This window comes from Tenebrio molitor, chromosome 1 (assembly GCF_963966145.1).
Source record: "Tenebrio molitor chromosome 1, icTenMoli1.1, whole genome shotgun sequence".
Classification (NCBI taxonomy): Eukaryota; Metazoa; Arthropoda; class Insecta; order Coleoptera; family Tenebrionidae; genus Tenebrio; species Tenebrio molitor.
The window spans coordinates 44,548,481-44,565,118 of NC_091046.1; the positions used below are offsets into that span (position 1 = coordinate 44,548,481).

Genomic DNA, 16,638 nt, shown 5'->3' on the forward strand with positions numbered 1-16,638 from the left:
ATCATCCCTGCAACGAGAACGCAGTGAAAACGAGATGGAGCTTGAAGGTGGAAGAAAAATAGCAAATACAGTGATGTATTGATGTAAAATGCATCTCAAATAGAGTAAAACATTGTCAAAAGAAAGAAAATTAATGCCTCTAAATGGTCGACGAGAACTGGTGTTGTTCAAGCTGTTTATCGAGGTTCTGATGAAATAAAATGTACCCTTCGAGCATTATTTAGAACAAAATTAAATAAATAATTCAAGTTAAAGCAAAAAGTATAATACATAAAAGTGAGGTTATGTAGAATTTTCGAAAAACTGCGAAAAATTTCAGGTAGGTATTCGCATACGTATTTTTATTTTTAACGTTTTATGTTCGTTATTTTGCAGAGTTAGGTACGTTTATTGATTACTTAATTGATTGATCCAAAAACGTGGAGTAAGAACCAATTTCTACCTAACCTCATTTTTTTCAAATATGAATATTTGTCAAAAAAAAAAGATTTAAGTAGCAATTTTGAAACTAAGACTGGGTTTGTAAAGAACGAATCATCCATGAGTCTTAAAAGAAGATTCTTCCGATTAAAAGAGTCTCCGATGTCATATTTCAGGACAGGAGAATTTTGTCAACTTTTGCACCAGTTCCATGTTCATTTCATATTGCTTTCTTTTTCTCGAAGTCTGGTTATTAAAACAAACGTATTTATTACACCACTTTATTGACGCCGACGTTTGGCTCGGTTTATTCGGCTCTACATAAAAATTTTTAGCTCATCAAAATATTGAGGTTAGGTTAGGTACAAATTTCGAACAATTTCGAAAATTTTGAAATGTTCCCTTATACCTAAATGTTTTTATAGAGTCAAGTACGAAGTACGTTTATTTGTTATTTAATTCATGTAAAAAAAGGAATGCGAACGAGCTCCTACATAACCTCACTTTTTTAATGTAGAGAAATTTGGATGTAGCCCTGAAGAAGTAAAGTTTTGTTGTTTTAAATGATCAGACTTCAAGAAAGAAACATAATCTGAAACACATCTAATGCTGAACGAGACAGTCTTATCAGTGAACTCAGAATTTGAAAAAGTGTTATCTCTCCATCAACAACAAAAAGAGAAATCCTTGTAAGTATAATGCACGTTAACAGCAAACAAAATGCTTGTACTTATGCGTTAAACAGCATAATTAGTTTTATTCCTATGATGTTAGCTATGCCTAATTATGTGTAATCAATAAATACAAGTGTAATGTTGTAATATTGCATTTTAATAATGTTGGGGCTCTGCCAAAACTTCATCTTCCTCGACACATTTCAACTTGATGTACCAACGGCTCTAGCGCCAACACCGTGTTAATTCCAACTTTGCGCAATTAATACTTGTAACTTTTGCCAACTCATAACTCCCCCGAATCAATTTCTAGAACCCTTTCTGAGTTGTGTCGGCCAAACACCGTGATCGTTTCCTCTTTTCCGTCTCTAATTGCCGCGGAAAAGACACGAAAAGCATCGCTAGCGCGCTTCGAACGTGTTATATTGCCATCGTCGGAGCCGGCCTACACCTTGGGCCATTATCTCTGAATCATAGCGGGGTCTGCGCCCCGCAATATGGCCGTAATAAAACCGACATCCATCGAAGAATAGCCGTAAAACGCCATGTAACAATTTAATATCCGATCGGCGATTTGTGGCCTCTTAAACCGCCCCTCCCGGGATGAATCGCCGCCGAAGAGAAGACACCGTATGCTAAACAAGGCGTCGCAGCCGTTTCGTAAATCGGCCCCACCGGCTAGTTCAGTCGATTATGATAATTACGAGCACCTGTGACTCCGGTTAAAATCTCGTTTTAATTTAATCAAGACGTTTGAAACATTTTTAATGGGGGAGCGGATGGAGCGTCACGTGGCTACGTCAAACAGCCCAAATCCTGGAGGGTGTCGCTGGGAAAACACGATAACGGGGATGAAAGAGAGCTTTGTGGTGGGCAATGCGATTAAAAATAACCGGAAGGGTGGAATTTTCGAGTCAGAGGTGGGGCTGCATATGTGACAATCATTGAGACTTTTTCTTTTTTGGCCTTCGGGTCAAAATCTTCCAAAATCCTTTCTCTCTTTCCGGTTGTCGAATTTTGTGGCGCGGTTCGAGTCGCGTTCCTTCGCCATCGTCAAAATCCTCTGCGTTTTTGGGGCGAAATGCGCCCCATAATGGAATAATTACAAGTGTTGCGGTACAATTTGACCTTTGTCACGCAGTATCGAACAGGGAGTCGACATGCAACGACAACAAATTCGTTTTTAACACACATGTCGAGCTTTCCTTTTACGAACCACATCACCGTAATGGCAATAATAATTGATTGTTGGCATTAAACTTGAAACCTCTAACCACCGCGACGAATGCGATAATGCGACGGACAATAACTCTTTTACGAGGGAGAGTGAGCCACCGGTCGGGGTTTTGAGACGTCGGACAGGTCTAACAAGACACTAAACGGAGTTATGGCTCGCATGCCGGCTCGCACGACACCCCGATTAATTTCATTAATTGCACAAACAACGCGAAAATAGGCGATGGAGTGTTGAAAGAATCAATTAAACGGTGGGGCCGTCTTCACGGGGGACGTGGCGCCCCTGATTGGCACGGACGAGGAAGAGGAAACGAGCTGCGGTGCGTGAAGGATTACCAAGTCTGATGAGAGATTCTCTGCCGAAATGTGCCCCAAATGTGCCGATCACGCTGACTTGGCCATAAAGAGGGACCTTGACCCCTCGCGGACATCGATACATAATTTATTAAATTTGAATTTTCAATGGCACGACAGCTTAAAAAAGCGAATGCAAGTTAAAACTTGCATTTTTTACTGTGCAAATCATCATCGACAAAATTCGCAAGAAATCAAATCGAAGCGGAACGCTCTTGACTGGTTTTACTTCTTATTCGAATGAATGGATGTTGATTTACGTTTTACACGAATCGCAAATAAACAATAATTACATGTTGATTCGGTCGACCTGTAATTGTTTATTTAGCAAATTATCGGACGTATTATTGGTTGAGTTCTTTAAACAGGAACTAGTCAAATGTAATTTTATAAACAAGGCAACGGATTGAAGTTTAATACGGCAAATGTCAAATTTTGACATCTGTCATTCCAATTTGCAATGAAATCACTGTTATATGTAATGATAGTACAAATTCAAGAATGATTACATCTTTGTTATAGATTTTAAGTACCTGTGATAACAAAAAGGGTGGGCGTAACTTAATTTGAACAATTTATATAATATCAAAAGGATTTGGTTTTGGTTTTGCACTTTTAGTAGAAAGACTTCCTTTTAAGAGAATTTAAAATGTATCTACTATTACTTTTGTGAATTATTTGGGAATCTTTTACAAAATTAAGGAATTATGTAGCTTTTTTGGTCAAAAATCTACAGTGTATGAAGCAAATCTTAAAAAATACAATACATTTTGGTTGTCAATGTCATTTTTAAATGTTTCGTTGTTTGATTCTGTTCAATGTCAACGAAATGTGAATAACTGTCAATTTTTTTTTTTTTGAGAATTGTCAAAAAAAAATCATCGTATCATATTGTAATAAAATAAGAATCAATTGAGTAATTTCGTTTCAATACACTTTATGTTTCATATCATCGATAAAGTTTGACAAAGAGTTCATGACCAAAATGTCATACAAGTCATACAACATGTCATAGATTATACCCGTGTCACACTAGAGCACTTTTCATTGTCAAAGAATGACAGTGACATGGAGTCAAAGATCACTTTGAAATTATGTATGTATATTGTTTTTACGTTGGGGAAAAATAATCAAAAGGTGAAGCCTGGAACAACAAAATGGTGGTCGATTAATAGAGTTTCCATAAAAAAAGTTTAATACATACCTAGGTACATAAAGTCCATTCAAAAAACATCTGGACTGTCAAAATCAAAATTGCAGTTGTTAGGTTGGTTAAATCATTAGTTATTTTCATTTTGCCCGGTCGGTATCTATGATTTTTTGATTTTTCAAACTAGTCATTTGTTTAAATTGACATTGTCACATAAATTGCAAAATTATTTAAGTATATTTTGTAAAAAGGTTAAAATGGAAAGTTCAAAACGACCTAGGGTGGTTCTGTTGGCACGAGAGAAGTGGGCCATCACAAATTATTATGTTATAAAGCCATATCTTCAATAAAAAACGTTTCTGCTTTTACCCAACTATGTGGAAAAACACCATCTTGCATTGTGAAAACCTAATTAAAGCTGATTGATTAACCATGATGAGTATTATAGATGTTTCACCCATAATATCTTGGCGGAATCTGACTCAAATAGGTAGGTATGGAAAGCGATTTTCAATTTTGGTTGTTGTTTACTTTGTTACCTATTTTCAGTTTGTCGTGTGTCACCTTCCCTTTGTCTTTGTGTTTTTTTATAAACTTCATCAAATTGCTCCAGTTTTTTAGTTACTGCATTTCGCTCAAAACATTTTTAGTTCAATGATTTAAAAAGAAACATAACCTAAATATATTTTGTGACTAGATTTTGACGTAGGTACATTCTAGCGAAAAATGTTTATACCCAAGTACAGTCAAAACAACCATTTTATTTAAAAATTAATTTTGACAGTCCAGGAGTTTTTTGAATTTACTATAGGTACTTCTTCTAATATTATTTTCTCTTAGAATTTCGTTAAGAGTTTATTTTCCTTGTAAAATAGTCTATTTGAAATACACTAAATGTGTTCAAACCAAGGTAAAAAGTTAATAACTTGTGGGCAAATAATTTTTGAAAATTTTTGACATTTAAAATTTTTTTATCATTCTGTATTTGTTTTATTTGAGTTTAGAAAAGCACTGTGTTCCATAACTTTAGAAAAATACAAACTGTCATTGGAAAAATTCTGAAAAAATTTTTCCAGATAGTAAAACACAAGAACGCAAAGAAAATAGTTATTTGTATATCAAGGCCGCGAAATCATTCTTTAATGTACCGAGAGAAAAATTGTCGCCGAGGTCCCTTACGGCCGAGGCAAGACAATCTCGAGGATATTAAAGGATTTCGTGGCCAATCAGAGATTTTTCTAGATGTGACCAAGTCCTTGCTTGCATAAACTGGAGAGTATCTGAATGTGAAATTTTATTTCTCTTATTTGTTTCACGAATTTTTCAAATTTTAGACTAACATTTGAAGAACAGAACGAAGTAGAGCAGGTTCGTGGCCCATTCCAATCCCTTTGATTTAAAAAAAATCCCCAATCGGAAAAAATCCAAAAAGGGTGCCAAATCCTCCGCCGCCTTCCAATTATTACAACTCGCGACGCCTCATCCCCAATTAATTTTTTATTGACTCAACTGGCAGGTTCCCCGTTTCGATTTGTGCCCCCTAGAAGCCTCCTCGCGTCCCGAAAGCCGCGTTCTCCGTGTTAATCCGGCGTGTAATGCCCCGCAGGCCGGCGGCCGCCGTTATCTCGAAAGGGGACAAAGCCGCGGTTTATCGGTGCTCTTTGGGGGTTATCAGGGTGGCTATGATACGATTATGTTACCTTTAAAGTGGTGGTCGGCTGTCGGGGGGCATGCTCGACCGCGTGGAAATGCGTGGAGCGCTCTTCTGTCGGCGATGACGTGCGAACTGGACGAGAACGTGCGGACCACTGCGGCTACACTCTTCTCTTCGGAGCGGACGGCGCTTCTTGGGGGCACCTGCGCCGCCCGCCTTCGCAGAAGACACGGACGGTGCGTCACGGACAATTAGCGGAGTGGTGTCTGTTGCCGCTCATGCAAATTCGGGAGGTGTTTATTGATTATGGTCTAATAAGTTCGATAAAAAAACGTCATGGATTCGATGGTGATGATGGTGGGGCCAAGGCGTCACTACTATTTTTATTTTTCTGTCTTTTCTAGGACCAGTTACTGTTGTTACATCGTCCATTGCAGTTGCAGCAATGTATTTTCTAATGTCATAATAATTATGAAGTTGTTGTGATGTTAAGTTACAATTGTTTACATTTCTAAAAATATTCTCTGAAAAAGAAAAACTTTTTACTACTCTTTCATGGTAAACGTTAAACGTGGGACAAAATTAAAATTGAAATTCTTTCTTTTTTGATTAAAAAATAATCATTTTTCAAAAATGATTTTAATTTCTTTCTTGATATGTAGTACAGATCAATGCAAAAATAACGGGAAATGAAAATTTTCCTAATGTACAGTCGCGAGCAATAAATTTTGATCGTCAAGGTCATTCTTTGACGCAATCAAAAATGCTCCATTGTATAATTGACTCAAGTTGCAAAAAAACACTTGTCATTTGCAACAGCATTTTTTTTTTTATTTTTGAACCAAATAAAGGCACAAAGGAACCAGGAAATCATGGTTTGGATAGAATACTTTCCAAATAAGTACAGTTTTAAAGTAATTTCAAATGACTAATACCATAAAAGTGTTGTTGCAAATACAATGTGGTTTTTTGCAACTTGAGTCACCTTTAAAACAGTCGTAAATGTCATAACCTAACATCATGTCGTATGACATTAAATTGTCATTTTGTTCTCAGTTTTTTGACATTTTGTTGACATGGGCATAATCAGTCAGGGAAATTTTTTAAATTTGTGACAATCTAACCAAATTTTGAAATGACATTGACGACCAAAATGTATTGCTCGCGACAGTAAATTTGGTTTTGTCCATTGTCAATTTATCTATTTGACAATACCTATCAAAAATGTCATTGAATTTTGAAGGTTTCGCACTATGAAAAAATTGTACATATTTTAAAAATGTGTTAATTTTATTCTGACAGTTCCCGTTTTTTTTCAACCAACTGTAAGTACTTTCTTTAAAGAACCATGACATGTTGATTTAGGTTCGCAAATACAGCGTGATCAACAATGACTGAGTCTGTTGGCCATGAAACAATTGAAAAATATTGGTGTTTTTCTGTTTCGTAATTGGCACTGACAGGATGTTTTAACTTGACACGACATAAAAAAAAAATAGGTTATGTCGGGTATGTTTATGCTATTACAAAAATGATCCTTTGATGATAAACGTCAAATTCGCCTGTCAACTCTGTAAAAGCTGACAACCGGAAATGCGTTTAGATTACAGTGATACCAAAATCATTCAAATTTTCATTGTTACCAACAGGTTCAGTCATTCTTGATCACGTTGTATAAAATTTTACTAAATTTAGGGAATTTAATGATATCTATTGGCTATATCAACCTGACCTGACCTGACCTGTCATTTCTAATGTCCTTGAAAGTACGCAAACTCGCATTTAAAATTTGAACGTGTTATTCAAAATGCCTCTCAAAGTGAGACATTTATTAAACTTTCAAATTAGTTGTTATTAACTTTATTAACATGCTGTGCTACTAATATCTCTAATAACCTCAATTTTTATATGATGAGATTTTTCATCCTACGTCAAAAGTGTACAATGTTGCCAGCGCTATTTTGGGTGTAAATTGCGGTGTTGTGGTTCTTTGATTAAAAAACAGAGTACATATGATATTGGAAACAAAATTTAGACACTTTGAAACTTTTCCAGGAATTTTCTTTCCAAAATACAAGGAAAAATGCTTTTAAAAATCAAGTTGGACAACCATTTTTTCGATTTTCTTCAAACGTTGTCTTTGAACACACTACGTCCTGCTCAAATTTTTTTCCAAAAGATCTTCAGGTAGGTCCACAAACATTTTATTTTTTGGCAGATCTGTTTTACTCTTCCTGCTCATTGTTACCCGTCCGTTCGTTGGTGTAAGTTGTGTTTTGGGTAAAATCTGTCAAATGTCGAATATGAAAAAGGTGTAAATATGAACTCGCAGGTATTTTTAAATGAAACGCAGCAAAACGCAATTGAAGAATACAAATGTAATGGTGGCAACTCTGAAACATAAAAAATTGGTCAAACGGGCCTGCAGACGAAGATCAAAACTGCCAACTACATAAAGCGGAAAGTAACGTGTTCAATTGAAAAGTTCATCAAATTGGCTTTGATCTTTGTCGCTATCTTTGTCTAACCAACTTAATTTACGATGTTGTCTTTTAAAAAATAAAGTCAAAGCCAACTTGGTGAACATTTCAATTGAACACTTGTTAGTTTTTATTATAAAATTCATTGTTTGGATTTTCCTCGGCAAAGTCAAATGATTTAATTTTTTGGCAGTGTAATTTTTACTTCAATAATATTTTAGCTGTGTATGTCTCCAATACGGGCTGAAAAAGGAACCATACCATGCGCAGACTGTAGAGGTTATGTTATTCGCTGTCAAGAAGTCAATTTGATGGGTATTTTTCAGTCTTGGCTATATTTAATTAACGCAATTTTCAAATTAGCTGTTAATAAATAGTATATTATATATTGAGGGAGAGAAATGCATGATTTTTCCTAAGGTGCAGTTTGTAGCCAGAGGGCGAAGCCCGAGGGCTACAAAGCACCGAGGGAAAAATGAGCATTCTCTCCAGAAGTATATATACTATTTTTTTCACGGTAGGGAGTAGAAACAGCACAAAAATCTCAAATTTTAAGAATAAAAAAATGATGACAAATGAGTTGTCATCTTTCGATGAATTTAATGGAATTAGTAGTTGCCTTGACAACACAATTAGATTTTTGTCACAACAGTCAAAAAAAAATGAAAACTCCTATTAGATTTTTGTCACAACTGTCAAAAAAATGAAAAGCAAATATGCTCCCTAGGGAGAAAATGCTCTACTTCTGTCACGATGTTGACATCCGAAAAGTTGATTTCTACTCCCGATCGTGAAAAAACCTTCTTTTTTCTTTCCGTCATGGTAAAATTACGCAGGAATAGGATAGGAATAGAATTTTATGAAAAAAATCTGCGACTTTATTTCACACGTCAAACTAACATTCAAAATTAATGACGTCAAATCGATCTAACACGATAATATGAAAATTACTAGAAAAGGAGGCGCAGGTTTGCAACATGACAATAATTTGACAGGGAAAATTAAAGGCGAATGAACTTTTTTGAATTTTGTTCTCTACGCTATAGAAAGGATTACCTAATGAACATAATTCGAAAGATGTTAGTTTTCTTGAAAATTTTTGTTATTGTCATTTAAATCTAAAAAAAGTTTACGTAAAGAACGTTTACATCAGGTATTAAATTTTTTGTTTGAATATCTTGAACATTTAGTTTCATTCCCTTTTTTTTAAACTATGTATGCAGTCGCGGAATCAAAATTTCGGGCAGCATTTTTCTGTCACTTCAACAAAATCGCTGTAAACCACCTTTTACTGTCATCATGATTGACATTCAAAAATTAAACTTTACTGTGTCAGTCACGCAGTCAGTTTTTGAATTTTGAATTAATTGCACTGAGTGTATTTAACTAAATCATCGCTTTCACCTGCTGCCTCCCCGTTATTACGCCACAAATCACTATTTTTTTTATGTAAATAAATAAATCAAAATGACAAAAACATGACAAGAGTATAAAATGAGGTTATATTAACGTAAAGGTTGTTTTAGAGTTATTGTATGAACATGACAAAACTGCCCGAAATTTTAATTCCGCGACTATACACAGTGGCTATGTTGTTTAAAAAATCACTACGTGTACAATAATTGTAAAACATTAAAGCAACTCAGTAGATGTTTTTAATAGTTATTTATTTAACGAGTTCGTGTGTAATTTGGGCTTTTTTTTACATGAGTGGGCCAGTTTAAAACTCGAGTGAAACGAGAGTTTTAAAGGTCCACGAGTGCCAAAAAAGCGCAAATTACACAAGAACGAGTTGAATACAACGTTTTTTTGTTCGACGAGTCCCCCCAAAGGCTCCAAATGGCTGCAAATCTTTAAAATTAGCTTGACGTTTCGTTTTGACAAGTTGTCAAATTTATCAAAATCCGTTCACACAGGAGAAAATTCGCAAATTCTGACAGTGTCGAACAAAAAATTAATTTTTTTTTGTATTGAAATAGTTATTTATTTAACGAGTTCGTGTGTAATTTTGGCTTTTTTTGGCATGAGTGAACCAGTTTAAAACTCGAGTGAAACGAGAGTTTTAAAGGTCCACGAGTGCCAAAAAAGCCCAAATTACACAAGAACGAGTTGAATAAACGTTTTTTTGTTCGACGAGCCTGTTAAAGGCTCTAAATCACTAAAAATCTTTAAAATTAGCTTGACGTTTCGTTTTGACAAGTTGTCAAATTTATCAAAATCCGTTCACACAGTAGAAAATTCTCAAATTCTGACAGTGTCGAACAAAAAAAATATTTTTTCTGTTTTTTTTATTTTTGTACTTTAATTTCTTCCGTAGATTTATTCTATTAGCGTGTTAATTTTTTTATTTCTTATGTAGTAGGTAGGTATATTTCATAGTACAAATCTTATCTAAGTTTAATATCTTTTACTTTGGCGTTTTTGTATAATAAATTTTGGAAATATTTTTGTAGAAAAATAATTGACTGCCATTGGGCTCTTAATTTCTTGTACAATTTTTCGTCCAAGATAATTCTTACTTAGTCACTTTTAAGCGTACAGCTAGACTTTGAGCTATTCTCTTTACGTTGCACATTCCTCGCATGAGTTGCGTCTATTTAATACCTGAATATGAAGTTTTTCTGTGTTTCAAAGAACCGAAACGATAATTCGGGAATAATTAAAGAATAATTTGCAAATCCACTCGCGATTCTCCCATTTGAGAGGCGATTTAACAGGTCGTTGACATTCAATAATTACACACTTCCATTATCCACTACAACGGTAACTACCAACTAACAATTAAAACTAACACAATCGAGGCGTTGTTACCGTATTAGTCCATCCGTAATGGCTAGACCAAAGTTTGTTCTGGAGGTATTCAGCGACATCTCTCAGGCATGAGACGCTTTGGGGTCCTAAAAAGTAAAAACCCGTGCAGCCCTTCCAAAAAGCAAAAAAAAAGATGAATGACAAGTCTGTGCGGACTGCGGACTGAACGGCTCCAGCTCAGGGCGAATCGCTTTTCCGTTGTGCAAATACTCAGTGGCGCTTCTCTCTTGTTTTGCTTATCTAAACACAATTAAGGACAAAGAGTTGGGATTGAATCGTTTGTGTTTTAATCCGGCCGAGCGAAAGGAATGAGTACGAAGCGCTTTCGGGGTGAAGAAAACACCAGAGTCCTGCTACATGATATATTGCATAAACATAATATTAAAACGAGTCTACTTTTATAACAGAAAAATTAAAACTAAATTAAAAGTATAATCGATGAGCGGAAGTCGGCGAAATTAACAATCCAACAGTTCGGTTCAGATGTTTTATTAAAAATATTCTTCATAAAACTTTAACACTTGATAAAGTTCAGCTTAAAAATCAAACTACATGTACAAATAATTTCTCCGCCAAGACCATAAAATTGCACCAATCTTTGGAAATAAATCGACTTTTCGAAAACGTGCATAAAGTGAACATCTTGCATCCTAAACGCGTCTCTACTTGCGTTTTTACAACCTACAGTAGGTAATCCTAATAAAAAGATGGGAATCTTACGCTATTTATGAAAATATAAAAAATATTTTTTCCAGTTATACGTCGAGTCCAAAAATGTGAACAATTTACATCAATTATTTTCATCACTTATCCTAACAATGAAACAGAACAGTTTGTACCATGATATTTCAACAGTTCCCTCTCAGTCCTCATTTGGAAAAATTCTTCTGACACTCCGCACTAGTCCAATGCTCCACCAGAACCTTACCGACCGAACTGAGCGCCGCCTCCGTCTCCTCCAACACGTGCTGGCGCAGCTGCTGCTTAGTTGCCACCATACTCTGCAACCCGACGCTCAACAAACCACCTCCGGCGCCGCCACGACTCACCTCTCTCGACTGACCCGCCACCTGCGTCAGCATCGCCTTCAGCTCTTGGTGGTACTTCTCCGGCCAGCACAGCCTCGTCACCAGCCCCCTTCTGAAGGCGTCGTCCGCCTTGACCGACTGGGAGGTGTACAGCAACTCGCTGGCCTGGGGAAAAACGCTCGTCAACGGACCGCCCCCGCTCGAACCGGCCCTTACCAATCCGTTGCTGCTGAGATGCGGCACCGTCAGCAGAAATCCGGCCTCGGGGACGCAGCCTAACCGCGCGTAGGGGGCGCTGAACGTGGAGGTGTCGCTGGCTATGACCATGTCGAAGAGCGGCAGCATGGTCACGCCCAGGCCGACGCAGTCTCCTTGGATCCCGGCCACGAGGACCTTGGGGAAGTTTAGAAGGCACCTTAGGAACTCCCTGCAAAAAAAAAATCATTTTTGAGATGCGCACGTTACCTAGAGTACTTTCAAAACGAGAAGTACATGGGCGGTCCTACGATTTACGCATTAACAAGTACGGTCGGACACCACGTGACGTGTACTTCTCGATTTGAACGTGCTCTGGTGACCCTACTTGACTAAAGAGGCCATTTCGGTCGCTCTTTTTCTACGTGCGGCGTCGTCGTCGCCGATGAGCAGTCTATAGTCCAAACCGTCGCAGAACGATTCGCTACTGTCGGAAGTCACGGACACCACGTGGCAGTCGTCGTCTTTCGCCGCTTCCTTCAGATACCCCGTCAGCTCTTTCAGCACCTGAAACCCACCGTCAATCCCGCTTTGGTAGCGACCAACTCCCAACTCTACCTCATCCGTCAGGTAGCACCTGCTCTCCACGCTGGTCAGCTTGATCGACACCAGCTTGTTCTTCTTCGTCGCCGTGAACGTCTTGTGTTGACCGACCGTCTTGTCCACGTGGTTGGCCTTGGCCTCCGTTACTGTATTGTTGTTGTTTTTGGCGACCTCCTTGCTCGGCTTCGTTTCGCTCTTCTTGGCCTTCTTCTTGGACGACTCCGCCGTCGCTGATCGTTTCCTGGTGACCCTCTCTTCGCCGTCCTCCTCGTCCATCTCCTCGTTGCTCGAAAAGGAGCTGCTCGAGTGTCTCCGGATTATCCGCGACGCCTCTGCAGCGTTGTACGGAGGCGAGGCCGGAGGACTGTGCACGGAACTCCTGACTGAGTCTTTTGATTTTTTTCTGGTGACGGCGCCCGGGGTCGCCGCGTCTTTCTTCGGCGACGGCGACTCCTTCTTGGGCGGCGACGCCACCTCCTTCTTACGTAGGGACTTCTGTACGTCCTTGTTGGTGTTCTGCTGGAGGTCGTTCTTGATGACGTTCGTCTTGCTCATCAGCTCCTTGTGGGCCCTGTCCAGACTGATCACCGACTTGTTCGTCTTCTTCTTTTGCTTGTCGGGGACGGTGTCGTCGTTGGTCTTCACATCGTACAACATGTTGACGGCTCCTTCGTCCATCAACAACCTGTCGACCTCCGTCAGTCGTTTGGGCTTCTTCGGAGGCGGAGTCTTGCTGATCGCCTTCTTCACCGGAATCGGAATCTTCTTCTCTTGACTCTTCTCGCTCTGCATCTTCTTCTCTTGAGTCTTCTCGCTCTGTACCTTCTTCTCTGGACTCTTCTCGCTCTGCTCCTTCTTTTCTGCCGCTTTAGCTGCAACAGGCTTCGCGAGCGGCTCGCTCTTCGGAGACTTCATCGGACTCTTGACTGGCACCTCGTCCGGGTCCCAGATGACCTTCCTCTTGATCACCCTCGAACTCTTCGTTATGTACACATCTGTGGGCGGACCCCCGTCTTCCGACTTGATGGAAGCGGCGACCATCGACTTCTTCGGCGGGAGGATCGGCTCCATGTCGGTCGACTTACGTTTCCTGGTGTACGTCTTGATGACCATGCCCGTCTTCATTCTAGGTTCCATCTCCATCTGACTCTTCTTCTCCACCGCGGGCTTCTGCGGAGTCGGGGACGGCACCACCTTCGGTTTGACCTCCTCCTTCTTCTCCTCTTCGTTGTGAGCCCGACTCTTGAAGATCCTGTTCTTGCCCGGCAACTCCTTCAGCTGCTGCAACGCGATCTCCTTCTCGCTGTTCCTGGCGGCCTCCTTCTTCTCGTTCTCTCGCGCCTCCTTGGCCAGGTCTATGTCGTCCCCGTCTCCTTCCAAGATGGCGATTAGATCCGAGTTGTTCTTGATTTCTGAGGCGGCGATGTTGGGTTTGTTGTTTTCGACCGAGCCTCCGGGTTCTGGCTTGGGAACCGTCTTCTCCTTGTCCGACGGTATCAGTTTCTTGGCCAAGCGTTGCGTCAGCTTTCTGGCGAAGAGAATGTCGGCGCTGGTGGTCGCGTTCTGCTCCTGTTTCAATTTGAAACGTTCCATGATTTCCTTCTCGATTTCCTCTTTGGAAACGATCTGACTCGTCAGGTTCCGGTACGGAACCTTCACCCCCAATCTGGGCTTGGGCATGGTGCGTCCCCCATTCGACACCCCTTCCGTGGGTTTCGTAATGTCCCTCCCCAACACGTGCAGGGGAATGTCGGAGATGGGTTTGCGCCCTCTCTGCTTCTTCGGCTTGACCTTCACTTCAGCCTCTTCGACGGGGTCGTCCACGGAGCCTTCGCTCTCCTTGGTCACCAGATATATTTCTTCGGTGAACTGCGAGCTTTCGTCGCTCTTCTCGCCTTCGTCCATCTGTTCTATGGTGATCTCGGTCTGCGTCTGGTCGGAGTTTATCACGACGATGGTCTCTGTGTTGCTGTTGGACTGGGCCATGTGCTCTTCGATGATCTCGTTGGTCTCGACGTCCTCCGTCTCCATCACCGTGTACTCGATCTCGTTCTCGGTTTCGGCCACCTCGTCAGCTTCTTCAGGCTTCAACTCCGTGATCTCGATCATCGCCCCATCCAGAGGCTTCTCGGGAGCCAGCTCCTTTTCCAGCACTGGCGGGGCGGGGGACACTGGGACTTCTTCGACGGGTTGCCGCGTTTCCGCAGGCTCCTCCTCTTGGATTTCCATCGACTCGACTGTGGGAACCGTGGCGGCGGCATCCTCACACCCCGGTTCAGGTCCAGGTTTCGCGCTTTCTTCACCTGGTGCTGGTTCCGCACTTTCTTCACCTGGTGCTGGTTTCGCGCGTTTCTCAACTGGTTCCGCACTTTCTTCGACTGGTGCTGGTTCCGCGACTTCTTCAACAGGCTCAACTTGTTTCTCAAGGGAATCCGCGGCGACTTCGGGATTAGCATCCGGTTCAGTCACAGTTTTCTCTTCAGTCGCAGTTTCTATCACAGTCTCTTGAGAAACAGTGGTCACTTCTGTTGACTTCTCCCTGTGAAGCTCCTCCTTTGGCTCCGGCTCGACGAAAGGCTCGGGACCCCCTTCCCGAGGCTCTTCGCTCGCGTTCTCCTCAGGTTTGGTCTCCAACTCTTCATCTTCAGCGATCTCCGCCGCTATTTTTTCCCACGATAATTCCTTGTCACTGGTCGCGGTTTTATCACTTTGCGTGAGTTCACTAGCACTGTTCGTCTCTTGCAAAACTTCCACTTTAACCTCGGACACTTCTGCGACCGCAGCCTCCACGTTGTTGGCTTCGGTGGTTTCGGAAATCGGCGCGGCGTCCATTTCGTCGTCTGAAAAACACACCCCGTTTCAACTAGTCCATTCCACAGGTGAGGTTACACATGTAAACAACACCAGGCCATTATTTACAAAACAATTCAATTACCTTATTAGATAATGTTTCCTGATTGGAATTTCCGTGTAGTAGTGTTACAAGAAGTCCAACCGTACAAAAATATCGTCCGCTCACTAAAACGATCACTTTGCAACGTTTACTTCATTGTTTTTCTTTAAAAGAAACTAAAATACGTAAAAATAAAGCCGTCTATCCATTGCGTCTCTTGCTCCGTAAAACGCCATCTTGCTATTCGAAAACGTCATCACCAATCCAAACATTTCTGTCAAAAGAGTCACTGTCAAAAATACTGACCAATCACGAGACTCGTCGCGTGATGGGACGTACCTGATTGGCGGCGCGTTTGGCGCGTCTTTTAAAATTAGTACAGTCGTTTCCGCATCGGAACGGTTTGAAACCGCGGAAAGGGCCCCACTCGTCAGGATTCCCTTAAATCTGGGTGAAGCCACCGGTTGACAAGTTGCGTAATGCGACTCGCTATTACACGAATTAAATCCGGCGTGATGGTCGGTAATGCGGCCTGATTGAATTAAATTAGTGTTGACTCAGTAGCGCCGACACTTTCTTGATAAAGGGCCGGGAAAATTACCTAATTCTGGGTTATTACCAATATATTTAATAAGTAAAGTAGGTTACTGAGTAATTCCTGAAGCAGTAATTGACACGAAACGATTGAAAAGTAGGTTGGTCTATTTTGCATAATACATATAAATAAATAAGGGGAAGCCTGGTGCATCCAGTTTATCACTGCACAGTGGCTGCATTAGTTGAGTCGCAATGAAGCTGTTGAATTTGTGGGTTTTCGTCACCGTTGTCGCCCTCTGTTGTTTCAGAGAGGGTGCGTTTGCGCCCGTGGGCAACCCCGAATCGGTCGGTAATTCCCTCGATCAAAATTCTTCGTTATTTATTTTGTGTTTCAGGCGCTGGAAATCATGTTGCAGATCCCGCAGTGGCATTGTATGAGATACAGAAAGTTCGAGCTGGTGAGGCGGTGTAGAGGCTACAAGAACAGTTTAAGACGACTCTGATTTCGTTTAAATTTATTTATTTATTGTAATATGTAAGGGTGGTCAAGGGGATGCATTAAAATGTTTTAATAAAATGTGTTTACGGTAGAGGAGAGATGTT

At 40.4% G+C, this 16,638-nt stretch overlaps 1 protein-coding gene and 1 long non-coding RNA gene across 3 annotated transcripts; one reads left to right on the forward strand and one right to left on the reverse strand.

Moving 5' to 3' along the window:
* Positions 1 to 2: 2 nt before the first annotated feature.
* Positions 3 to 16,630, forward strand: LOC138135429 (uncharacterized). 2 transcript variants are annotated; one of them, XR_011160984.1, is made up of 2 exons: positions 3 to 1,109; positions 16,431 to 16,630. It is a non-coding gene; the product is annotated as an uncharacterized lncRNA (long non-coding RNA). The 2 variants fall into 2 exon arrangements; XR_011160986.1 differs by lacking the exon at positions 3 to 1,109 and adding an exon at positions 15,365 to 15,484.
* HIPP1 (HP1 and insulator partner protein 1) lies at positions 11,128 to 15,437 on the reverse strand. Its single transcript, XM_069053883.1, has 5 exons — positions 12,621 to 15,437; positions 12,391 to 12,569; positions 12,024 to 12,234; positions 11,829 to 11,972; positions 11,128 to 11,780 (listed from the first exon to the last, which is right to left on the reverse strand). Exons 1-5 carry the CDS (start codon positions 15,435 to 15,437, stop codon positions 11,649 to 11,651), a joined length of 3,483 nt encoding a protein of 1,160 aa, XP_068909984.1. The 3' UTR covers positions 11,128 to 11,648.
* Positions 16,631 to 16,638: the final 8 nt, after the last annotated feature.

Bases quoted from the DNA above. Each gene is read 5' to 3' on its own strand.
- HIPP1 (XM_069053883.1), bottom strand. From the start codon at position 15,437: ATGGACGCCGCGCCGATTTCCGAAACCACCGAAGCCAACAACGTGGAG. The intron at 12,570-12,620 runs GTAGAGTTGGGA...GGTGGGTTTCAG, and splicing joins GGTGCTACCTGACGGATGAG to GTGCTGAAAGAGCTGACGGG. The intron at 11,973-12,023 runs GTAAGGGCCGGT...GTTTTTCCCCAG, and splicing joins ATCTCAGCAGCAACGGATTG to GCCAGCGAGTTGCTGTACAC.